Raw genomic sequence first — 26,486 nt, forward strand, 5'->3', positions numbered from 1 at the left:
TCCATCTGGGCGGGTTCACGTGCTTTTCGTCAAATCATTTTGGAAAGGCCACTACACAACAAGTCACATTTAGCAATATATTTTCCATTTTTCTTGCGTGGGACCAGTGTGGTTGTCAAACTTTACGATCGACGGGCATGATGCATGCACTGAATGCAACGCAGGGTACGGGCACGTACGCGCGCACATGCACCGGTGGTGTGTCGTGGAATCGCATTTCGTTGCTGTTCTGATCAGTCCCGCGAGTCCGTAACCGTTACATTTCTGTTCTTCTGTTTTGTTTGCCCGACAGCACATAAATCGTGCAATAAACAATGCGTGCTTCTTGCAAATTCACTTGGTTTTCCCCGGATTGAAGCAGAGTCGGACTCCACAACGGTGATAGAATCATGTGATGGTCAATCTAGATGGTGGGATGAAGCAGCTGCTATTTTTACCAAGTGTGTGGATCTTTCTTCGTTGATCAGGAAGGTCAAATTTCAGTGTTGCCCACGTCCTTGTAACCAAGCAGCGCATGTGCTAACTAACTACAGTTATTGTATCAACTCAAAAAAAAAAACTACAGTTATTGTAATAAGATTTTTCTTAGTTGGACGGATGAGCCTTTAGGCTTTCTCGTTTCAAACCTTGTGGACAATGTAATTCCTATTTTCAATCAATAAAACTAGTCATGATGGTTTTTTCTAAAAAAAACAATGCATGCTTCTTGTATTAGTATCCCACGAATGGATTATTCTTTTTCGTGGACATATTGCTGAGAGACGTCCGGTACTACTAATTGGCCTACTAGTTACGGCAAGGGTGCGTGTATCGACCCGATTTGCCTGGGTGGGGTACAAAGAGCGGCATTTTCAACCGAATATCCATTCGATCTTGTCGAACGCCCAGTCGATGAGCTCCGCGAGGTCGCCGCCGACGCTCATGTCCGTCTCGGGATCGAACGGGTATGGCTCCTCCGGCGACGTCGCGTCCAGCAGCTGGTCCATGGGTACCGCCGGCCTCGACCGCTCCAGAGGCTTCAGGGGCCGGTGGTACTGGGCCGGATCGGCACAGTAATCCTGAAACAAAAAAACCGAACGTCACACACACACAGCCCAGAGCACGTCGTAAGAAGTCACAGGCTCATAGCCCGCCAAAGGCGCTAAAACTGGGCTTGCCTGATCGGCGTGCATTTTCCTGACGAAGGTTTTGAAGGCCCGGTACTTGTTCCCGGCCAGGAGTTGGTCTGTGAGCCTGAGGTACGTCACCGCGGCGAGGCGGCGCGCCGGGACGCCGCCGAGGTCGACGCCGTTGGGACGCGCGTTCTTCAGCATCTGGTTGTACGCCCGCCGGTCGTACCTGGGCAGCGCGTTCTCGCACGCCACCTCGGTCCCCTCCCTCCACCCGGCGCTCAGCACCTGGTGGACGAGCTCCTCCGGGGCGCTCATGGCCTCCTCGGCCTGCTCCGAGTTCCGCATCTCCGCGCAGGTGAAGTTGAGGACGGCGCCGTCGTGCCGCGCCAGCATGCGCGCGATCGCCCGGTAGCCGTCCCGCCCGTCGACGTTGTAGTACCCGGCGGTGAGCTCCGCCGCGTGGCTCGGGTGCCTGTACCACCAGTGTATCCCCGACACCTGCAAAATCAGGCTCGTCGTTTTCTTCAGCAATTTCTTTCTCGCTGCAGATGTCAGTGCGAGACGTACCTTTGCGGCGAGCTTGACGGTGCAGCCCAGGAAGACCCTGTTGGCTTCGTCCAAGATCCTGTCGCCGTGCTCGATCAGCTTGCTGGAGTACCATGTGAGGAAGAACCTCCCCTTCTCGGTGAGGTACGTCGCGCCGGCGCCGTCCGCCGTGAAGAAGCGCGTGTCGTCAGGGGCGTCGTTGTACTCCCCGGCGTCGTCGGGGAGCTCCCACTCCGGGTGTCCGGCATCCGTCGCTGCCGCTCTGAAATCCTCCTCTAGGTACTTGTCGTAGCACTGCAGGAACGACTCGTTTTTTGAGCAACTTGAACCAGCCGTGACAGAGTACTAGAGTAGTTCTGAATATCTCGGGATTCGAGCGTACTTGGAACTGCCCGATGCCGGGGAACGCCCACCCCTGGCTCTCCGGGTAGGATGGGTACCTCAGCTCGCCGGCAGGGCCAAGCCCAACCTCTATGTCCACGATTAGGCCACACTCCAACAAGTCCGCCATGTTCTCTCTGAAGCTCTCCATGAAATCCGCGTAGAGCTGGAATTGCAGCGGCTCACAAACAAGTAACCGGTTGATTAATTTGTGTTAGAGCATCTCCAACAGCCGCCCAATGCGCGGCGCCCAAAAACAGGTTTACAGCGCGCAAGTAAATTTTTTTAGGGCGCTAGAAGACGTTTGCTCCAACAAGCGCTGCAAAATATGCTGCGCGCGCGAGTCCAACGGTCCCATCTGCAGCAGCCCAGAGTTTGCAGTCCGCGCGACCGGGCGCACTAAATATGCTGCGCGCGATGCCTTTTGATGCGCGCGCTGCATTAGTTACAGCGCGCACACACTTTTTATGCGGCTGCTGGAGATTCCAAACCGGATCCGCACACGCTAAAAACAGTTTTTATACCGTGCGGCACTTATATAGCGCTTCTGTTGGAGATGCTCTCGGTCTGATACAGGGAGGGTCGTGCGGCCGTGCTGTACCTGGATGGCGGTTCTGCCGTGGAACAAGGGCCGATCGTCCACGCCGATGGTGAGGTACTCCTGGTTCCTGGCCCCGCCGGGGCTAGTGTAGTACACGTCCGGGTCCGCCTCGCCGACGTCGCGCACCCACGCCGGTATCGGGATGTTCACGGCGTCGCCGACGTTGCCGCCGCACGCGTGGAACGACATGATGACCTGCAGCTTCAGTCCTTCCTCCTGCGCCAACCGGAAGAGCTCCCTGTACGCGCGCCACTCGTACCGCCCCGGCCCGGCGCCCTCCACGATGCCCCACCACACGTCCGCCATGACGCCGTCGACGCCCGCCTCCCTCAGCCGCCGCAGCTTCAGCCTCAGCCCCTCCGCGTCCTTCACCTTGTTCTCGGCGGTGATCGCTTCTAGCTGTTACGGTGTCGGTCGATCGTGTGAGAAGCATTGCCACCAAAGCTTGCAAAACCACATGAATTTGCTCCTTCGGTTCTTACGGGGAGCATGACGAACACCGGGACGTAGTTGGCCAGCATCTTCTCCTCGTCAACATCCAACGGCGGAGGCTGCGCGAGCAATCGCCAACGATACAAGAACTCAGTTCATGGCGCAAGAAACACTTCTCTGCTACTCCTACTATGCATGCATGTGTCGATGTACCTGTGGCTGTGGCGCACGAGAGGTCTGCGCGCTCTGGGAGGCGACAGCTCGTAGAGGAAGAGGGGAGGGAAGCGTCCTCCCGGAATCGACGACGATCCGTCCGGTGGCCGTCGGTGGAAGAAGAGCAGGTGATGCCGCCCTTCTCTGGCAACTCCCCCATGGCTGTAACTTGACCCCCGACGACGACGGCGTGGTCGCGAGCATGGTGTGCACACGGTTCTTGATTTCCTTTCCCGTACTTGTTTCTGCTGCGACCAATAGTTTTGTGGTCTTGGCGTCGCTGTATACTTATGTAAGTGGCCATTCCCCGTTGCCATGGAATCCGCGTGACACACGAATTCGTTCCTTTTTGGTGATGCGCAGCCATGGGAGGAGCCTGCCTGCTTGCCGGTATCCACCAAGGTGTGGTCTGCGTGAGCTGTGGTTCTGCGCGTGTGCGCATGTGGTTTTCGTTGACGTCCTCTTCGTTCTGCTCGACTTGTCTGTAGCATTTCCTGTTTCGTTATCTCGCGGCGCGGCGAATGTTGGGTCTGTAGAGAGGCTGGGTGTTTGTTATTTTGTCTCTTTGGTTTTGGCAGTGTGCAGTGATAGCTCCAGCGTAGCTACGCTGTCGATTCAACATGTGGACAGGCTCAAGTTTAGAGGCCAGGAAGAAAGGCGGAGCTTCTTTTGGCTAACAACTAGACCAACTATGCCCTTGTGAAAGATTGTGACACGAAACGTTTTTTTTTTGCGACGATGTAACGCCAAACGTTAAGAACTAACTTTATCCGCGCTATAGAGAAAAATGTGATTCCTTTTTAAAAAAATTAAACAAAATTTGAATGTCCACGGATTTCAGAAAACATAACGAAAAAGAAAAAAAGTTCATCAAAAAAAATATATCAACGATTTTCAAAAAGGTTCACAAATTTGAAAATCCTTCATAGATTTTGAAAAACAAGTTCACTGACTTTGCAAAAAGTTCATCAATTTTAAATAAAGTTCACAAATTTTAAAAAATGTTCACCGATTTTGAAAAAAAGTTCATCGAATTTAGAAATAGTTCATTGAATTTGGAAAAGGTTAATTGATTTTGAAAAAAAATTCATCAGAGTTGTACAAAGTTCATCGAATTTGAAAAAAAATCATCGAAGTTGAAAAATTTCATTGAATTTCAAAAGAAGTTCATCGAATTGAAAAAAAACTTCACGAATTTGAGAAGGAAATTCATGTATTTTAATTTTTTTAGCAAAAAGACCATTCCAAAAACAATAGAAATAAAACTCAAACAAAACCATTCGAGCAAAAAAAGAAAATAAAGAAAGATTATAAGAAGGTAAAAGCTATAAATAATCACGTCAAGTCGGTTGGCTGGTTGGTTGTGTTAACGAACAATAAGCCAGGAGATCGCATGTTCGATTCACCTCTTTAAACAAAACAAAAAAGTAACATGGTCCGGCCCTGCACGGAGAATGGGATGTGGGTCCTGTACGGTTAAGCCTGTAACGGATGATGCCTATGGGCCGCCCATTAACATGCGTGCTCGTTCGGGTTTGATCGTTGTTGCATTTGTTCAGTTTTTATTTCTTTTTTCTTCCCTACTTCTTCGGTTTACTCTAGTTTATTTGTTTAATTCTTGTTTTTTTTCTTTTTTCACTGATTTTTCTCTCTTTTCTTTTTTGCAATGTTTTTTCTTTGATTTTCTTTCAATGTAAATTGGCTCATTTCGTATGGTCAGTCATCTAAGTTTTTCGAAAAGAGGTGCTTTATGACTTAAATTTTTTAAGCATTACACTCAGCCTCTGCATAATTAAGATGCACACAGCCAAATAAAGTCCTTTCGTACAAACGAAAAATGAAAAGGCGGAATACAAAGAAACATGTAGAGTCCGTATAACTCCTAAAGCGGAGGTGAGCCAATCCTAAGATCATACTGCCACCCATGTTGGGTAAAAGTATCGCTTGCCGTATCCTCGAATCATGTACAACCTCCGTAAATAGACCTCAATTCTCCATGCGTTGCAGAGAGGACCATAAACGAAGAGTCTCAGTACATCTGTAGATAACCTGCATTAGAGAAGTACTTGTTAAAAACATTATCATTTCTACACAGGCAAACTGACCAAATAACGGCACGCGCTCTCACCCTAAGAAGAGTTCTAAACATGTGATCAATCCCATGTAACCAGTTGCCAAATATATTAGCAACACTACAAGGAGGATACAAGCTAGAAGCTATCTAGATGACTGACCATATAGACCGAGCCAATTTGCATTGGAAGAATAAATATTTTATTATCTCATCATGATGACAAAAACACATTGTGGACTTTTATGCCAATTCCTCTTGATAAGGTTATCTTTAGTAAGACTGACTCTGCGACGAAGATACCATGCAAATATTTTATTCTTAAAAGGTATACTCATCTTCCAGATCTTCTTGTTATTATCAACTGGCACATCAGACCGGATTAACGCTCTATACATTGACTCCAATGAGAATTGTCCATTCCCATGTAGGTTCGATCAAAATACATCAGACCCATGTGACAATTGCACCATAGACAACCGTTGGAGCAGGATGTACCACGATTGGAGTCTGGGTTCAATTAAATTTCTTCCGAACGTCACATTTGGCGAAAACGATTCTATTACCGTGGCAATAGTATCACCCTTGTGACACACAATGTTGTATAGAGCCAGATATTGTTCCCGGAGTGTGGCATTTCCTAGCCACTTGTCCTCCCAGAATCTAATTTTCGAGCCATCCTTAGAGCATCTCCAACAGGCGCGCTAAACAGGCGTCGCGCCGCAAAATCGCCCGTTTTAGCGCACGCGCAACCCGGCGGATGGCTCCAGCGGGCGCGCAATAGCCGCGCGTGCGGTATAAGCAGTTGGGCGCGCGCGTGGAAGCGGTACCTCGCGCGGTGTATTTGCGGCGCCTGCTTTCGCGCGCGGCACACTCGACGCTCGCGCTGCGCGCTCTTCTTCTCCCCCTCCAAAGCCCCGCGCGCGCCGGCACCGGTGACCCGCACCCATGGACGCACGCGCCGGCACCCCGCTCACCCCGTCCTATAGCCATGACCCCCCCCCCCCCGCCACCGCCGCCACAAACCCTAGCCCGGGTGGCGTTGGCCTCGCCGCCGCCGGAGCTCCTCCGACGAGCGGCCTCGCGCGCGGTCTCTTCATGCCGCCGCGGATGACCTCGGCGGCGGGTGGCGTCGCGCCGGCGCCGGCCCGAGCCGCCGCCTCCTCCTCCTCAAAGCTCCCCAATGCGGCGCGGCTAAAGAAGGGCAAGACATCGGCGAAGAAAAACAAGGCGGCGGACGGCTCCGGCACCTCCAAGGCGAAGAGGAAGAAGCTTGCGGGGCGTGCGACGGGCGCGGCGGCTGCCGAAGCGCCGGCAAGCTCACTCGTTGAGCCGGCGGCCGGCGCGCACAACATGTTCGACGAAATGCCTCCAAGGTAAAAAAATCTAACTTTTCATTTTTTTGTTCTTTTTTGAATGCATTCGTCACATATAGATAGCTTATTTGCATTGTGCAAAAAAATTTGTAGTCTCAATGATGATGCATACATGTCAACGATGGGTGTTGGCTCCAACAATTCGCATTGGTCTCAAACCAATGACATGCATTTTGAAGACCATGAGTTCGAGGTGGACGAGGAGGGTGAGGGCATTGTCGACGCACCGAAAGGAAGAGCGGGCAATTACACCAACACCGATGACATCTTACTATGCAATACTTGGTTGCAAGTGTCGAGGGATCCATCCGTTGGAGGCGATCAAAGTAGAGATGCTTATTGGAACCGGATGAAGGAACACTTTGATGCTCGCAACGTGAGTGGAATTGACCGCTCCAACCGATCACTTAGGTCCCGGTGGTCGACAATCAACTCGGATTGTCAAAAGTGGGCGGCTTGTCAAAAGGCGGTTGACAAGTTGAACCCAAGTGGCACAAATGAGGACGATAGAGTAAGTGCCATTTCATCTTACATGTTGGTGCTAAACTTGCTTTGTTTTGCTTGTTGTTGGTGCTAACTTGCTTTGTTTTCATGTAGTTCAATATTGCGCAAAACTTGTTCAAAGAAGAGGAGAGGAAAACCAAGAAGGGGAAGATTAAGAAGGAAGGGTCTTTACTTTGCCTCATTGATATGATGTGTTGAAGGATGATGAGAAATGGAAGAAGCATGAAGATTTGGATGATTTGCATTTGAGCGACAAACGGAAGCGAACAATTAAGTTGGATGATGATGATGATGAGGATGATGCATCAAGTGATGACGGCAAGAGAAGCCCTACACCCAACTCGGTTTCATACTCGAAGCCAAAGCGACCGGATGGGTGCAAGAAAGACCAAACCCAAAAGAAGAAGAGAAAAGGAGATGATGAGCTCAAACATGCTATGGAAGCTATTGTGAAGGCAAGAAAAGAAGCCAACGAGGTGAGGAAAATGGCAAGGACCCAAGATGCCGCGGCCGAGGAGAGAAGGTTGGCGGCCGAGGAGAGGAGGGTGGCGGCCGAGGAGAGGAAGGTGGCTTTGGAGGAGAGGAAGGTGAACATGAGGAGCGAACTAGGTTGTTCGGATGGGAGAATCACTTATTCTTCTTGGACACAAGTAACCTCAATGCGGTGCAAAAGGAGTATGTCAATCTTGCCCAACAAGAAGTCTTGATCCAAAAAAGAGCCATGGTTCGTGCAATGGATGGCGGTGGCCTCGGCGCCATGGGTGGCGGTGGCCTCGGCGCCATGGGTGCCATAGGTGGCTTTGGAGGTACCGTGGGCGGTTTAGGTGCAATGGGAGGCATGGCTGGCTTTGGAGCACCCCCTGATGCTATGGTCACGATGGGAGGCATGAGTTTTGCTTCTCTCATGGGAGGCATGGGTGCACCTCCGGTCGCCATGGGCGGAATGTCTTTCGATGAGCCTCCTCGCACACATTCCCATGAAGATGCCGTTGAAGATCTTGCCAACACCGTCGGAGCTTCACGTGATGCGGTGCGCGAGAGGGAGGAAGATTCATCTTCGTAGGCGGAAGAATCGTCTTCCGAAGATAAGGACGAGGACGAAGACGAGGACGATGACGAGGAATGATGTGTCTTTTCTTTGTGTATTGAACTTGATTTGCATTTTGAACTTGGTTGGATGAACTTGTGGGCATGATTTTAAACTTGTGGGCATGAACTTCATCAACTTGTTTGTGTGAAATTTTTATTGTGTTGAAAATGTTCATCATTTTGTGTTGAAAAATGCCATATGCAATGCACCGGTGGGTCGCGCGCGCTGCATTTTGGCGCGCTGCTGGAGCGACGCGCGCGCGCTGCATTTTAGCGCAGCCGTTGGAGCCAGCGCTGCGCGCCGCGCCAAACCAGCCGATGCGCGCACGGCATATGTGTTTTTTGCACGCGGCGCGATCGGCGCCTGTTGGAGATGCTCTTAATCGAGAAGGATCCATAGGAGAAGAAATATTTCTTCGTAGCCATTAGATCCGCTTTGTAGTGTTCTCAAATATATTTGGCAACTGGTTACGTAGGATTGATCACAGGTTTAAAACTTTTCTCGGGATGGGAGAGCTTATCTTTGTTTGGTCGATTTGACTATGTAAAAATGATATGGTTTTTAACGGTAAAGTACTTCTCCTATGCATGTTATCTACAGATGTACCTGGCTACTTCGTTTATGGTCGTCTTTAAAACGTGTCGAGAATCGATACCTATTTACGGTGGCGTGTACACGATTATAGGCTACGGGGAGAAATACTTTTACCCAACATGAATGACAACGTGATCTCAGGATTGACCCCTCTCCAGTTTAGGAATTATAGAAATGTTTACTTGTATTTCACCGGTTTTTATAATGTTGTTCAGAGTGGACTTCGTTGGATTGTGTAGATCTTAATAATGCAGAGACTGGGTGTAATGCTTAAACCTTTTATAAGTAAATAAAATTCTTTTATCGATTTTTTTTGCAGAAACACAGAGGCGCCGGTGATGCCTTCCTATTCATCTCTCGTTGTTCCCCCTGTGTAGATGATGCTCCCACGTGCTAGTCATGTCCAAACGAAAAGTGTTTTCTCTACAAAAAAATATGGATTAATTATGATAAAAGTTTCTATACAACTTGGCCAACGATTTGGGTGCAAACCGATGGTGATTTTCGTCAATCAAATCAGTCACTTGCTTTATTTTCTTGTTGTCTTTAACGACTTAAACTTAACTAATTTTACCAGGTTTGTTATGCTTGTACAATGTGTTGCATGTATGTTCAATGCAGAGGCTGAGAGTTTTGAAACCTCTCGTGTTTTTGAAAGCACCCAAGTAATTCATTTCGCTGATAAAAAATCAAGTTACACAACCAATCACATGTGGAAACTACAAGACTGACCAGAACAACACGATTGTCCTGAAAACTTTGCAGATAGAACCCTAAAACTAAAAAAATATACAAAACTATTTGTAGAGTTTCCTGCACTTGCTAAAGACCGCCGCCTAAATTTGGTGTCGCTAATGCGCACGCTAGAAGAGACGCCGAGCCTCCATCATTGCTAGACCCAAATAAGCATCATCACCAACGAGGCTGTGAGTCGATGAACAGACCCGCTGCAACCAGGGAGGCACATGTTGTTGTGGCACGTCGATCAGGGATGTTCCCATGCTACCTTGGACCCAGATCCGCTGCATTCCATCGACGAGGTCAGGGAAGAACGATAGATCCACCACCATCTGACCAACCTCCTCGCTCCAAAGCATCAATCTTGCCCTAGCTGCCAACGCCGCTGCGAATAGCGTCAAACGCCAGCGACACATCGAGTGACTAATCTCACAAGATCTGAAGAGCGACGAGAGGACCAAGCCACCTGCTTCATGCCGCCGCCGTTTAGAGCACCGCCAAGATGGGGGAGAAGCAGGGGCACCTTATTCTGGCGTGGCGCCATCCCCGCAACTAATGCGATGCGCCTGAAGAAACTAGGCCAATCCTAACTACTCACCAAGGTCAAAATGCCGAAGGTAGGGGGCAAACTGGGGGTGGCCGCCGCGTGTAAAAAGAGACCGTGCGTGGGCTTTGGGCGTTTAGGCCATCCGTGTTTGCAATCTCTCGTGGTTATACCATCTAGATACACCACGAAGAATCTCTTGAAAGAAAAGTTTTATCTCAAGGACCCACAAAAACTTTCTACCTCTCTAAGAAGAGAGATGAAAAGCACAGAGAAGCTCTCAGTCAATTGATCGAGTCACGTTTGATTTAGAATAATTGTTTTCAATGTTTTTCCCAAGAGCTGGAATTGGGTAACTTTTTATTTTGGGTTTAGTAACTAGCTCTGTAAATAGTATTCTATATTAATGAAAATCACAGTAGAATAATTTGTTATACGGTTCTCGGTTAAAAGAGAAGATGGAATAAAAAGACACAGTTTAAAGGCAGAGGTGGGGGAGGGGGCATATATTGTACAAGAGGAAAACGACATAAGCCAAGATAGGAAACTAGCTTTAGACGTGTGATCAAGCACCAAAATGGAAAACACTACCCTGTCCAGCGATCGCCAAATACAGGCTCGCAGGGAAAAAAGTGGTGCAATTATTTTGATCGACATTGAAATGATAGTGATAGCTGGACGAATAAAGTTTAAGTTCAGTCCAATTCTGGAGTCTCGTAGCTTTCATTGGTTTAATTAGCTCCGATCTTAGTAAATTTGAGGCTTTCCGTCAGGTTTAATTAGCACCCACAGTTTGACGCAACGTCGGCATTACCTTAGCCAGCTGCTAGCTGCACGCCTGCACTGCACCACACCGTCCCGGCCCTTTGCTCTCGTTTCGTTTGCCACTCCTCAGTCTCCTCTGCTCTTCGCTGTCGGCGCCGCCTCCGCTCGTCGCCGTCTGTTCGTGCTGCCCTGTGACAGGTTAGTCCGCATAACCGGCCATCTCCTGCGCGATGCACGCCAGGCGCTAGTCATCGAAGGAATTCCCGGGCGGGCGCGGGCAGGCTTTGCTGCATGCATGGCTTCCAAGCCGACGCCTTGAGAGATTTGTGTAACCGGAGTTAATCAGTAGGCGAATCGGTCCGGGGCTTTGCGAGACCACGAGTGCAGGCGGTGCAACGATCGGTTAGTTCGTTGGCTAGGTGTATGATCTCAGCTAGATTCTGCTCGAACAGTGAAGATATTACTCCCCTTGATAGTCGGATTGGCACAATTCATATAGGTTCGTCCCTTGCTAGTTGCTTTGCCAGTGTACTCACGACGTGTTCTCTAAAATCAAATCCGGCCGGTGATGGGTAGATCAATTCGGGTGGAACCTTTGGAATTAGCTTCGCCCTCCGCCAAGCCCTCGGGTCAGGCCTGCGCCACCTCCACGCACCTCTACCTCCACCGCAATCTCCCCCTTCAATTTACCATTGCCTACTTCCTTCCTTCACTCTCGGAACTGGATTGAGGAGACGGGCATTGCTCGCCCGAGTTGTGCCTGCACCCTCGGAACTGGATGTCTGGATGACAGAGGTAGAGGAAGGGCAAGTTCATGGGAGAGGAACGATGTTTAGTTAACCCGTCGCTTATACAATTTGCATTTTGGCAAATCGATCGATGCTTTAAACGACGACACTGTACAGGTTTTCAAATTATCGGAGAGCCTGCAAATTAACACTCGTCAATTGGGGATTACTACGGGGACGGGGAGTAGTTATTTAGATCGACAGTCGAGACTCGTACCAATGTTTCGTTTTTGAGTTACATTAAGCATCTCTGCATTGGACCACGTTGCTAGCTAGTTTCTTCTATGGATCTGCACCTCCTAGCTAGTTCCTACCAATGTTTCCTTCTGTTATGTTGATTAACACATCTCCTCTGCCAGTGCCAGCGACCAAGACATGCAGCTCTACATCGTGGTCACCAGGCTGGGCTGCATCGCCTTCTCCACTGCCGCGTTTGTGCTCGCCATGCCGCGCCGGTCAGCCGCCAGTTCTGGTTTGTCGTGTCAGTACAAGCTAATCTCGTCCCATCCTTGCATGTATCATCAGTGTATCATGTACTACATTACCTAGGCCACATCTGACATATGCAGGCATGCAATGCAGGGCACTGAAGGGCAGTATGGTGACGCTGATGAGTTGGACCTCGATGCGGATCGTGTACCAGGCCATTTGCTTCTACTTCGGAGCACCCCACCTTGATTGTATTGCCCCCATCTTATTCAGTGACTCGGTACGCTCGTATCAATTCTAGTCTACCGTTTCTACTGCGTACTCCGTACTGAACATCCTTGGTGACTTCATGCAAGTGCGGATGTGTTTGTTTATGTTACAGCTGGTGATGCTCCTCGCATATGGCGCGAGCTCTGCTGGAGCTGCGTCTGTTTTCTTCCTGCGTCACTTTCTGCACTGTCAGCGCCTGCCGTTGATGACCTGCCCGATGTTCTTGGCTTCCTCGGTGCTAGGCCTCGTTGCCGTCTTGTTCAACGCCGCCACTACGCTTCGGTTGCTTTGGGCAAGGTGTTCTCGCCACCACGAGGACTAGGTTTCACACGCTTGCAGTCTCTATCCACCATCCACGTATGCGTATGCCAGTAGTGGTGACCCTAAGGCTGGTCATAGTGAGGAGTAATTTATACTAGTGTCATGCATATGACAGTAGTCTAAATTACTATCTTCATAGTGCAAAATAATATAGTAGTGGTGTCATAGAGGAGTTCATTTATTAGCTTGTAGACCCATCTTGTTTTGGAAACCACTATCACTACCGGAACAGGGCTCTAAGCCGACAGCCAAATGTATGCCGACGGCCACCGTCGGCCTAATCCGAGCTATGTCGACAGCTAGGTCCTGGCCGTCGGCGTACAATGACCGTCGGGCTATCCCCGTCTACGCCGACAGCAGCCGTCGGCACATAACAGCCGCCGGCTTATCCCAGACTACGCCTACAGCTGCCGTCAGCATATATAGGCCGTCGGCATAGATGCGGGCCCGCCGACAACACTCATCACGGCCGGCTAACGACGTCAAATCTATGCCGACGGCCGTGACGGGTGGCCGTCGGCATAGATACGGGTGACACGTCACCGATCCAGAGCGCACCGATCAGGACCTATGCCGACGGCAGCCGTCGGCATAGCTGACACGTCATCGATCCGCGGCGCTGTCCATCTGCCCTGGCCGCAGCTATGCCGACGGCTTTGCCGCCGGCATAGTTTTTTTCTTTTTTTCTTTTTCCCATATAGTATTATTATTATTATTATTATTAAGCATACAGTATGTGTTAATAAGCATACATATAGATTGTGTTAATAAGCATACATATAGTATGTGTTAATAAGCATACATACATTATTTTTCGGTTCTGTACAGAGCGGTGTGACCCCCCTCACGAACGGTGCCGCCGCCAGCCGGCAACTGGAATGGGGAACAACCGTATCGGGTCTATACGAAGGGGACTTTGCTTCAAGTGTTCATATATATCGGATGACCTACCACAATCAGATGGTGTTATGCCATGTCCGAAGAGGCGGCACGCATCTCCGGGGTGTGGCCCCGTCACGGACGGCGCCGCCGCCGGCACCTGGAGGGGGGGAACTGACGCGTCGGGTCTACATGGAGTGGATGTATCTGTGGGTTTGGCCCGGATGTTGCTCCCGGGTGTCCTTATGGGCGGACCTGACACAACCGGGTGGAGAGGTCCACTGGTCAAAGCCCGTCCGTGCAAAGTCAAAGGGCTAGATCCCGTGGTCAAACGCTACAGGGTTAGCCGGGACGGGGGCCCTGGGGGTAGCAATGCCACCGGAGCGTCGTACCGGGCCCTCATACATGCGGGGTGGTGTTGTGGCATGTCCGAAGAGGCGGCACGCGTCTCCGGGGTGTGGCCCCCGTCACGGACGGCGCCGACGCCGGCACCTGGAGGGGGAAACGGACGCGTCGGATCTACACGGAGAGGATCTTGCTGTGGGTCTGGCCCGGATGTTGCTCCCCGGTGTCCCTTTGGGCCGACCTGACACAACCGGGTGGAGAGGTCCACTGGTCAAAGCCCGTCAGTGGGAAGTCAAAGGGCTAGATCTCGTGGTCAACCGCTCCAGGGTTAGGCGGGACGGGGGCCCTGGGGGGTAGCAATGCCACCGGAGCGTCGTACCGCGCCTCATACATGTGGGGTGGTGTTGTGGCATGTCCGAAGAGGCCGCACGCGTCTCCGGTGCGTGGCCCCCCTCACGGACGGCGCCGCCGCCGACACCTGGAGGGGGGAAACTACCGCATCGGGTCTACACAGAGTGGATTTAGCTGTGGGTTTGGCCCAGATGTTGCTCCCCGGTGTCCCTCTGGGCCGACCCGACACAACCGGGTGGAGAGGTCCACTGGTCAAAGCCCATCCGTGCAAACCGCTCCAGGGTTTGGCGGGACGGGGGCCCTGGGGGGTAGCAATGCCACCGGAGCGTCGTACCGGGCCCTCATACATGCGGGGTGGTGTTGTGGCATGTCCGAAGAGGCGACACGCATCTCCGGGGTGTGCCCCCCATCACGGACGGCGCCGCTGCCGTCACCTGGAGGGAGGGAAACGGACGCGTCGGGTCTACACGGAGTGGATGTAGCTGTGGGTTTGGCCCGGATGTTGCTCCCGGGTGTCCCTATGGGTAGACCTGACACAATCGGGTGGAGAGGTCCACTGGTCAGAGCCCGTCCGTGGGAAGTCAAAGGGCTAGATCTCGTGATCAACCGCTCCTGGGTTAGGCGGGACGGGGGCCCTGGGGGGTAGCAATGCCATCGGAGCATCGCACCGGGCCCTCATACATGCGGGGTGGTGTGGTGGCATGTCCGAAGAGGCGGCACGCGTCTCCGGGGCGTGCCCCCCCCCTAACGGACGGCGATGACACGGTAGTAGCCATTCTGCGGTAACGATGCGGCGTGAATATTATTAAATACTCAGAGCGCGATAAAATCATGAGTTTTTTTGCACGACGTGGGCACATGTGCTATAGGAACTGTTGGGTTTCGTAGTAATTTCAAAAAATTTCCTACGCACACGCAAGATCATGTGATGCATAGCAACGAGGGGGAGAGTGTTGTCTACGTACCCAACGCAGACCGACTGCGGAAGCGATGACACGACGTAGAGGAAGTAGTCGTACGTCTTCACGATCCAACCGATCAAGCACCGAAACTACGGCACCTCCGAGTTCGAGCACATGTTCAGCTCGATGACGATCCCCGGACTCCGATCCAGCAAAGTGTCGGGGAAGAGTTCCGTCAGCACGACGGCGTGGTGACGATCTTGATGTACTACAGCAGCAGGGCTTCGCCTAAACTCCGCTACAGTATTATCGAGGTATATGGTGGCAGGGGGCACCGCACACGGCTAAGGAATAGATCACGTGGATCAACTTGTGTGTCTAGAGGTGTCCCCTGCCTCCGTATATAAAGGAGTAGAGGGGGGAGGCTGGCCGGCCAAGGAGGGAGGCGCAGGAGGAGTCCTACTCCTTCCGGGAGTAGGACTCCCCTCCAATCCTATTCCAACTAGGATTCCCCAAAGGGGGAAAGAGGGAGAGGGGGGCCGGCCACCTTCTCCTAGTCCTAATAGGACTAGGGGAGGGGGAAGTGGCGCAGCCACCTTGGGCTGCCCCTTTCTCCTTTCCACTAAGGCCCATGAAGGCCCATATGGCTCCCGGGGGGTTCCGGCAACCTCCCGGTAACCCGGTAAAATCCCGATTTCACCCAGAACACTTCCGATGTCCAAACATAGGCTTCCAATATATCAATCTTTACGTCTCGACCATTTCGAGACTCCTCGTCATGTCCGTGATCACATCCGGGACTCCAAACAACCTTCGGTACATCAAAATGCATAAACTCATAATATAACTGTCATCGTAACCTTAAGCGTGCGAACCCTACGGGTTCGAGAACAATGTAGACATGACCGAGACATGTCTCCAGTCAATAACCAATAGCGGGACCTGGATGCCCATATTGGCTCCTACATATTCTACGAAGATCTTTATCGGTCAGACCGCATAACAACATACGTTGTTCCCTTTGTCATCGGTATATTACTTGCCCGAGATTCGATCGTCGGTATCCAATACCTAGTTCAATCTCGTTACCGGCAAGTCTCTTTACTCGTTCCGTAATACATCATCTCACAACTAACATATTAGTTGTAATGCTTGCAAGGCTTATGTGATGTGTATTACCGAGAGGGCCCAGAGATACCTCTCCGACAATCGGAGTGACAAATCCTAATCTCGAAATATGCCAACCCAACATCTACCTTTGGAGACACCTGTAATGCTCCTTTATAATCACCCAGTTACATTGTGACGTTTGGTAGCACCCAAAGTGTTCCTCCGGCAAACGGGAGTTGCATAATCTCATAGTCATAGGAACATGTATAAGTCATGAAGAAAAGCAATAGCAACACACTAAACGATCGGGTGCTAAGCTAATGGAATGGGTCATGTCAATCAGATCATTCAACTAATGATGTGACCTCGTTAATCAAATAACAACTCATTGTTCATGGTTAGGAAACATAACCATCTTCAATTAACGAGCTAGTCAAGTAGAGGCATACTAGTGACATTTTGTTTGTCTATGTATTCACACATGTATTATGTTTCCGGTTAATACAATTCTAGCATGAATAATAAACATTTATCATGATTATAAGGAAATAAATAATAACTTTATTATTGCCTCTAGGGCATATTTCCTTTAGGAACGATAATATTTTTTCATAATTTTTGGTGATGGAGAAGTATCCCAAAAATTCCCTCTACGCGGATTGCCCTTCGCGCGTCTACGGCTATGGCCGGCGGCCTCCGGGGGCTAGCATGCCGCCAAATCTTTAAGCGGACTCTCACAAGTTTGGAAGTGTTGTGGTGGTTGCAAATGCCCGGCACGCATCCGGGGTGTGCCCCCCCTCACGGACGGCGCCGCCGTCGGCACCTGGAGGGGGGAACAGACGCGTCGGGTCTACACGGAGGGGATCTTGTTGTGGGTTTGGCCCGGATGTTGCTCCCAGGTGTCCCTCTGAGCTGACCTGACACAACCGGGTGGAGAGGTCCCCTGTTCAAAGCCTGTCCGTGGAAAGTCAAAGGGCAAGATCTCGTGGTCAACCGCTCTAGGGTTAGGCAGGACAGGGGCCCTGGGGGGGGGGGTAGCAATGCCACCGGAGCATCGCACCGGGCCCTCATACATGCGGGGTGGTGTGGTGGCATGTTCGAAGAGGCGGCACGCGTCTCCGGGGTTTGGCCCCCCTCATGGACGGCGCCACCGCCGGCACCTGGAGGGGGGAAACGGACGCGTCGGGTCTACATGGAGGGGATGTAGCTGTGGGTTTGGCCCGGATGTTGCTCCCAGGTGTCTGGGAGCGCCAACCATCTCCCTCCGACGGACTTGGATCCGCCGCCGCCCCCACCCCCACCATCGACGACCCCCTCCCCCTTCACTCACCTCACCAACTAAGCTCCAAATCGAGCACGCAAGGCGGTGGCCATGGCGCTCCTGGACCCGCGACCAGGCCACGACCTCGGCGGACGAAGCTACTCGAGTTCGGTGCCTCCCCTCCCCTCCTCTCTGTGTGGTTCCGGGAGAGGAGATGTCCGGGCGGTTAAAAGAATTAAAAAATCTATATGAAATAATAATACATAAAAACATAAAATGCAAAAATATTACTGTAAAAAAATCTAAAAAAAATAACTATAAGAAAATATTAAAAAATCTAAAAAAATGAAAAATATAACTATAAGAAAATATTAAAAAATCTAAAAAATATATATGCCTACGGCTAAGCCGTCGGCATATGTGACACGTGGCATCGTCAGATATGCCGACGGCTTAGCCGTCGGCATACATCGCCTTATCCACTCACGGGCTCGCCCCCTCCACCCATTCCCCATCGCGCCCCGACTCCCCACCCGCCACGCTGCGCTGCCTCCTCCTCCACACCCGCACCGCCTCCTCCTCCACACCCGCGCCGCCGCCGCCGTCCAACCCGGCCGAGCCCCGACCCGGCCTCTCCAACCCCGCGCCACCTCGCCTCCACCCCGGCCCAGCCCCGTCCCCGCCTCTCCAGCCCGGCGCCGCCGCGCGCGACCCCGCCCCTGCCCTCTCCACCCCCGTGCGCCCTGACCTCCCCGCCGGCCGCACCGCCCTGGCCCTCCCGTTGGCCGTGCTTCTCTGGCCGGCCCAGCCACGCCCCGGCCCTCCCGTCCCCTACACCGTCGGCCCCAACTCCACAGCCGCGACACCGCTCTCCTCGGTGAGCTAGCACTCCTTTGTCTTTTTTCTTCATTTTTTGCATGATTTAGCTACTATTGGATGTATGAATGGATGGATGTTGGATGTATGAATGGATGGATGTTGGATGTTGTTAGGTTGTTAGATGGATGAATGTTCTATGTGTCTTAGATGGATGGATGAATCTCGGCAAAATGAATGGATGCATGATTTAGTTTTTATTTTCAGTTTGTGATGTTGTTAAGTAGCTATGTGAGATGTGCTTCAAATTTGGGATATGATAAGTGGTTATTTCATCATGATGATCTTGCTAAAAAAATGATATGTTAGTGCTTAATGTGAGGTGATTACCTAAATTGGGATAAGATAAGTGCTTCAAAAATTGACACTTGAGAAAATATGATTTTTTTCATAGTTTAATGTGTCAATGCTTAATGTGAGGTGATGACCTAATTTTTTCACTCGGTGGAATTAACAGGATTTGTGGTGTTCCATCTTCGTGGAGTGATCGTCGACGTTGGAGGTGTTGGTCCACGATCGTCCGTCCTTTGATCGACTACATCCTCTACATCTGAGGGTGAGCAACAATTCCATGACCTCGTCCACTTTTTTTCCATGTCACTAGATTAAATTTTCACATCAAGTCGCATAACCTAGGTCTCCCGTCTGAAAGGGTTGCATCGATAAATATGCATTCAATTGCATATTTATCACCGCAGCTCTTTCGGATTGTCCAGCGCTTTCCACGGACAGCCCGAGGATGTGTAGATTGGGTACGTTGTTCATGCTCTACCCTGTTCCGAGACAGGATTTCGGCGGCGCCTCCCTGTTGTTCTTCGGATGCACATTCTCTCGGCATTTTGCCGAGACGTGTATTTGGAGAACAGCGGGGAGGTGCTGCCGAAATTTTGTCTCGGAATGGGGTAGAGCATGGACAACGTACTCAATCTACACATTCTCGGGTGGGATTAGGACCCATCTTTACCTATTAGAGATGTAGGTGGATTAAATGTCGTTTCTCGTCAACCTTGTAAAAAATAAAATATTGATGTGAGTAATTTAAATGAATCCTTAATTTTGTTGTGTGGCTTCCAATAAAGCAGAGATGGCAGATAATCAGTGGATGTATAGTGGGTTTTTCCGTCGGAATCAAGTAACAACAGAGTGGGTCGAGAAAACTGATGTGTTTTTGAAAGAGATATTCCGTAGTCCAATGAGGATGGTGCCAGAATGCCCGTGTGCCAGATGTAAGAGGCGTATCCGCAGAGATAAGAGTGAGATGACTAAGCACCTTCGCACGCATGGATTTATGCCCAACTTTAATATGCCGATAAACTTTGCCCAGCGGGACCGTGGTAGAGAGGATGTGATACGACAACGCGTCGCTGGTTATGAGGACGATGGGGTTAGAGACATGCTAGATGATGTCTTTGCTGCACAGCCGACACCTCCGTCACATTCAGCGAATGAACCGGAGGAGCCGGAGGAAACCGCAAAGGCCTTCCTGGAAATCTTGGCCTCGTCAAAGAAACCTCTCTATGAGGGTGCCAAGCTGTCTGTGCTGGATGCCATCTCGCAACTGATGGCAGTCAAGGCTGAGTACGGCTGTAGCCGAGGTTGCTTCGAAGCATTTCTGGGAGTATGGGCTAACAGCCTGCCTGAGGGCCATGAACTGCCGAAAACCATGTACGCTACGAAGAAAATCATGAAGGCGCTCTCGATGGACTATGAGAAAATACATGTTTGTCCAAAGAATTGCCTTTTGTTTAGGCATGAGTATGCGGATGACAAGTACTGTAGGAAGTGCGGTTCCTCTCGGTATATTGAGGTGGTCGATAAGCATGGTCAGAAGCAGCAGCTAAAAATCCCTGTGAAGGTTCTTCGGTATCTTGATTTTATAAAAAGACTGCAGCGCCTTTTCATCACCGAGGAGTCTGCCAAAATGATGAAGTGGCACAAGGAAGGGAAAAGGTACAATCCAAAAAAAATTGTACATCCATCAGGAGGTGAAGCATGGAAGTCATTCGATATAGAGTACCCGGAGGAAGCAGCCGAGGCTGGGAATGTCAGAATTGCTATAACAGGTGATGGGTTCAATCCATATGGTATGTCGTCTAATCCATACAGCTGTTGGCCCGTATTTGTTATTCCGCTGAATCTCCCTCCCGGCGCCATAATGCAACGCAAGACCATGTTCCTGTCGCTTATAATTCCGGGGCCTGAATATCCGGGGAAGAATTTGAGTGTGTTTATGCAGCCGTTGGTGGATGATTTGCACCATTCTTGGTACTTCCCGAGGTTGACATACGACCGACATCTGCAGAAAAATTTCTTGATGAAAGTTTGGCTACAATATTGCATGCATGACTTTCCCGGTTATGCCCTGTTCTGCGGATGGTGTACAAGTGGAAAGATGCCTTGCCCAGTGTGCATGCAGGCCTTGATTTTCATTTGGCTGAAGAAGGGTGGCAAGTATGTTGCATTTGACCTGCATCGACAGTTCCTCCCTCCAGACCATCCTGATAGGGAAGACAAGAAGAACTTCACAAAAGGCAAAGTTGTCCATGAAGTAAACGAGATTCCAACGTTTTCTGGTGCGGATGTGCTTGCTCAGCTGAAAGCTCTTAAGCCTGCCGGTGAGGGAAAGGCAAAGGCAAAGGCAAAGGCAAAGGCAAAGCCACAGGCGAAGACGAGGCGAGGGCAAAGGAAAAGGTAAAGGGAAATTTTTTTGAAGGATATGGTGAGACGCACAACTGGACTCACATTACCCCCTTCACACAGCTTCCCTATTTTAAGGACCTCAAACTTCCATACAACATAGACGTGATGCACACCGAAAAGAATGTCGCAGAGTCCCTTTTTCACACGATCCTCAACATTCCTGATAAGACAAAGGATAATGTTAATGCTAGAGTTGATCAACAGAATATTTGTGATAGACCACGTCTACACATGTAGCCTCCCACAGGCAGTCGAAAATCATGGTTCAAGCCAGATGCTGACTTCGTACTTCAAAATGATCATAAGATGGAGACATTTAAGTGGCTGAAACACGTCGTGAAGTTCACTGATGGTTATGCGTCGAATATAAGTAATGGGCAGAGTGACCGGGCTCAAGAGTCATGACTATCATGTATGGATTGAGCGGATTATGCCGGTGATGGTTCGGGGCTATGTTCCCGAGCGTGTCTGGCGTGTGCTTGCGGAGTTAAGCCATTTCTTCCGCACGCTTTGTGCTAAAGAAGTATGTCCTGAGAAGATAAAAGAAATGCATAAGAAGGCGTCGGAGTTGATATGCAAGCTAGAGAAGATCTTCCCACCAGGCTTCTTTACTCCGATGACACATCTCCTTTTGCACCTCCCGAACGAGGTATTGTTGGGGGGCCCTGTGCAGAATCGTTGGCAGTACGGCCCTGAGAGACAGAACAAGCATCTGAGACAGAAATGTGGAAACAAAGCTAAGATTGAAGCTTCCATAGCTGAGGCAGTTATCCTAGAGGAGGTGGCAGACCTCAGGACAGCCTACTATCCGGACCATGTTCCCACGTTGCACAATAAGGTGTCTCGATACAATACAGAAGAACCCAAGTATAAACCCAAGTTGCCTCTATTCATCGGGCAAGGTGGTAGGGCTGGATGCTCGAAATCTTATCTCATGCCACGAGATGAGTGGGAGGATGTCATGTTCTATATCTTGCACAACATCAAGGAAGTTGAGGATGAGTGGATGAGGTAATACCTTTGCACCATTCTTTTAGTCAATTCGTTATGTTCACTTTGCCTAGTTCTTATACCGCTTTTCTTATTGTAGTCGATTCGTTGAAGAAGAATGGACGGGAATGCTGCCTCCTACTGAAGCGGAGGCACTTGCTCTTCTCCGAAAGGGTGCTGATGGAAGGAAAAATTTCGTTGCGTGGTTCATGGAGAAAGTAATTTTTCACACTTTCAATTAAACTCATGCACCCTATAATTTCAATTAAATTCATGCACCCTATAATTTCAATTAAACTTGTAGGGAAATGATCCGACCGAATCAATGGATGAAGAATTGAGATGGGTTTCCATGGGTTTTGATCCTGTCGTCATGACATGCGAAAAGTATGATGTGAATGGGTATCGCTTCCATACAGAGGAGCACCAGAACAGTCGGCCTGATCCCAAAACCATAAATACCGGAGTCTTCACTGAAGGAGATAATAAAGTAGATTACTACGGAAGGGTAGGAAAAATATACGAGCTTACATTCAAACGTGGCCGCGAACACCTAAGTCTCACTGTGTTCAAATGCCGATGGTTCGACCCCAAAAAGGGTCTGAGACATACGCCTTCTGTTGGTTTAGTTGAAGTTAAACCATCAACCGTCTATGCCGGAGCTGATCTCTTTATCGCCGCTACCCAGGCCACACAAGTATATTATCTGCCTTACCCATGCCAGAAAGAGTACCTAAAGGGTTGGGAAGTTGTGTTCAAGGTGTCGCCGCATGGTAAGCTACCGGACCCGAACGATGATGATTACTACAACATAAACCCCATGACATACGAGGGAGTGTTCTATCAAGAGGAACATGATGACGTGGTCCGAAACAACGAGGATGATGACTTGGGTTATGTTGACCTGGACCCAAACGACGACGACGCACGGATTGATGGTGAGGCAGTTGTGAATCAAAGAGACATAATTATGCTTGAAAAGTTAAATGAAGACGCTGACGATGAGGAAGAGCCTCCACCTCCGTCAGACAACGAAGAAGATATGCGTGATAGTGATGATGAGACCGGTCCACAAATAGATTACAATAGTGATGATTCATATGGGTTCTAGAAAATGTAAGTTCTTTTAATGATCATTACAATAGTATGCTTAATGTGCTCTTCTGGTATTAATGTTTTTCCTGTATGCTTGTTTAATTGATATCCTTACTAATTGTTTATTCTCTTCTCAATGCAGGTTTGCTAATCATGGGCAAGTCCAGCGGCGCTAGTTTCCTCAGTAAATTTAAAGGACTTACTCGGAGTGGACGAGCCCACAAGGTTCCCTCCCGACTACGCGAGGATGACACCTCACAGGGAGGTGGAGGGGTCGGGGGAGGAGACCCTAGAGGAGGCGGTGGGGGGAGAGCCCCTAGAGGAGGAGGAGGTGGGGGAGAGGCAATCGGGGCAAAAAACTCCGGGCCGTGTCTGAAATAGGAGGGTCTTCTTCGATGCCCTCCTATACAGAGGCACCTTCTGAGTCTGAGGAGGAGGAGTATGTTCCTGATGGCGAGGAGGAGGAGGCCGAGGAGGAGGGTGAGGAGGAGGCGAGGAGGAGGGCCGAGGAGGAGGGTGAAGGGGAGGGCGAGGAGGGTGGAGGGGAGGTTGATCCCGCGTTGTGGGGTGACTTGCCACCGGGTTCTTCGCAGGGGTGGCTGCGTGGTAATGCCGGACTACCTACACCACCTTCTATCGAGGAGCACAAGTGGCTCATTGAACCTGTGGGGACAGAGTAAGTGCCTCTCAATCATATTTTCAACACATGACAACATTTTCTTATTGTACACATGGCAATCATTTGATTCTTTTGCAGAAACTGGATCCTTCGCGGAAAGGGCCGTAAACCGAATGGCCTTATCACTGTCCTGTTGAAGGAGTTTTGGCCTGGCCTATTCTGCCCGCGGCCAGACAGGGACCTGCAGCAGCGGGTTTTGGCCACGAGCTGGGCCCACTACGAGGCTTGCAGCAACGCGGAGTACGGGACGACCGCTAAGGCCGTGATCACCAAATTTTGGGTAAGTTCTCTTCTGAATCACTTGTCTTCAGTTTCGTTCATAGTTTATCATTGAATCACTCAACTCATGCCTTGTTTGCTTCTGGTTTATGCATGATTGCAGCAACTCTATAGAGTTCTTGACGAGCACAAGGCCAGAGCCGACGTGGTCTTGCTTGCGGCTGCGAAGAAGAAAGCTCGTCAGTTGCAGTACGAGGTGCGCTGGGTTGCCGTCTCGCAGTACTACCACTACTACCTGCACCAAAAGATGACCAAAACTCAAGCGCAGAAGCTACGACTTACCTTGAGCAGGGAGCAGTTCATGATGGTAACTATTACTAACTTTTCATTGTTTCAAGCAGTCAACTATATGTTTCGTGCTCACATGTCATGCTTCCAAAATTTGCATAGGTTGTTCCTCGTTGGTGCTATGGAAGGCATGACGGATGGGCGAGTTTGGTGGATAGGTGGCTCGGCGCCGATGCAGAGTTTGCTGCCAAGAGCATCAAGGCCCGGGCTAACCGTGGAGACGACGGGACACACGGCCAAGGAAACAGGAACCACTGGGGCTTCAAGGCCATGAAGGTATATCTATGTGCATGATGCATTTTTGTTCTTCTTTACGTCATGTTCTTATGTATGGCTGACTTCTATTTGACGTTGTAGGAGGACAAGTTGAAGAGGCCGCTCTCAGACATGGAGTCGTGGAAGCTGGCCCGTGAGCGGAGTCATCGCAAGGAGGGCGAGAGCCAGTACTACGGCAAGACCGAGGAGCACCTGGGGTCTTACATTCATCACTATCAGGAGTTGCATCCGGATGTTCCTGTTGCTGAGGTCGCCCAGTCTCAGATCGACGACACGGCGGTGGTGGCCATCCAGGGGAAGAAGAATGGCCGGTATCCGTGTTTCGATGGCTTGATCACTCCTTCGATCTCGTACACACAGCTTCAGGCTACCAACTAGAGCCAGTTAGAGAGTACGGGGCGTTCACAGACTCCCTTAGCCCGCCAGGATGTTGTAAGTACTTCCTCTTTATCTTTTTCTCTCTTGCATTCTTAGTTTATTTTCAGCATTGCTCACTTAGAAACAACCTAAATTATGTAGGCATATAAGGAGTTTGTCGAGCATAGGAATCTCGAGGTGCGGGAGTACTTGAAACGAGTGAAGGCAAACGATGATTACAACCGTCAGATGATGACGGTTAGTTTTGCCCTCTTAAAACCAAGCTAAATTTTTGCACTTTCATTCCTTCTGATCTTCTAGTTTGCTTGTTTAACTAACATTCAGGCTATGTTGGCGTCTTGGACTAACCACACGGATCCACCACAAATGGGACCCCCACCACCACCTGCGGGAGAACCCCCACACGTGCCCACGTTTGATGAATGGGTGGCACTAGGCAGTGATGGTCCGGTTAGTACATTTGCCTAACTACTAGCAAACTAGTTCTCATTCATGAAACACTATCATATCATATTTAGCGTTAGAATCTTTTCTGAAACATGTAGGGGACCGGTGGCTCGACTCCTGCTCCGTCGACCCCAGTCACTCCGATCTGGCAGAGTGGTGGTGGTCGTGATGGCGGTTTTGGCGGAGGTGGTGGTGGTGGTTTTGGCAGAGGTGGTGGTTTTGGTGGAGGTGCTCTTGCTTGATGATTCCGTGCATGTGGCCATCGTGCCATGCCTTTCATATTCCTACTTTTATCATGTTTCATGTCTTGCACTACTTTTATGTTCATGAACTTCCGTCGGTGATGATCTTTAGATGATGTGATGAACTTGAGTATGTTTAGATGATGATGGTGAACTTGAGTATGTTTAGATGAACTTGAGTATGTTTACATGATGAATTGTCATATTTTTGCATAATTTCATATTGTTCTGTTTTGAAATGCTGTCAAATGAATTGGAAAAGAGAAAACAGGGAAAATAAAAAATAAATAAATAAACTATGCCTACGACAAAGCCGTCGGCATATATACGCCCAGGAGTTACCAGGGCTTGCCACGTGGCACATCTATGCCTACAGCAAAGCCGTAGGCATATATCAAAATCTATGCCGACGGCTTTGCCGTAGGCATAGCCTTGCTGCCAGGAGAACCCAGGAGCTACCACGTGGTAGAGATATGCCGACGGCAAAGCCGTCGGCATAGATTCATCTATGCCTACGGCTTTGCTGTAGGCATAGCCCTGCGACGTGGCATTGCGTGATTCGTCAGTGCTTTTGACGGCGCCGTCCGTTGCCGTCAGACAAAAAACACTGCCG

General features: G+C 50.1%; 1 protein-coding gene across 1 annotated transcript; it reads right to left on the reverse strand.

The window, feature by feature from the left end:
• Positions 1–685: 685 nt before the first annotated feature.
• Positions 686–3,647, reverse strand: LOC123188374 (beta-amylase). The gene is made up of 7 exons (XM_044600457.1): positions 3,286–3,647; positions 3,123–3,191; positions 2,641–3,039; positions 2,041–2,205; positions 1,680–1,952; positions 1,158–1,610; positions 686–1,058 (listed from the first exon to the last, which is right to left on the reverse strand). Exons 1-7 carry the CDS (start codon positions 3,487–3,489, stop codon positions 852–854), a joined length of 1,770 nt encoding a protein of 589 aa, XP_044456392.1. The 5' UTR covers positions 3,490–3,647; the 3' UTR covers positions 686–851.
• Between the last annotated feature and the right edge of the window lie 22,839 nt (positions 3,648–26,486).

This window comes from Triticum aestivum, chromosome 2A, assembly GCF_018294505.1.
Source record: "Triticum aestivum cultivar Chinese Spring chromosome 2A, IWGSC CS RefSeq v2.1, whole genome shotgun sequence".
Taxonomy (NCBI): Eukaryota; Viridiplantae; Streptophyta; class Magnoliopsida; order Poales; family Poaceae; genus Triticum; species Triticum aestivum.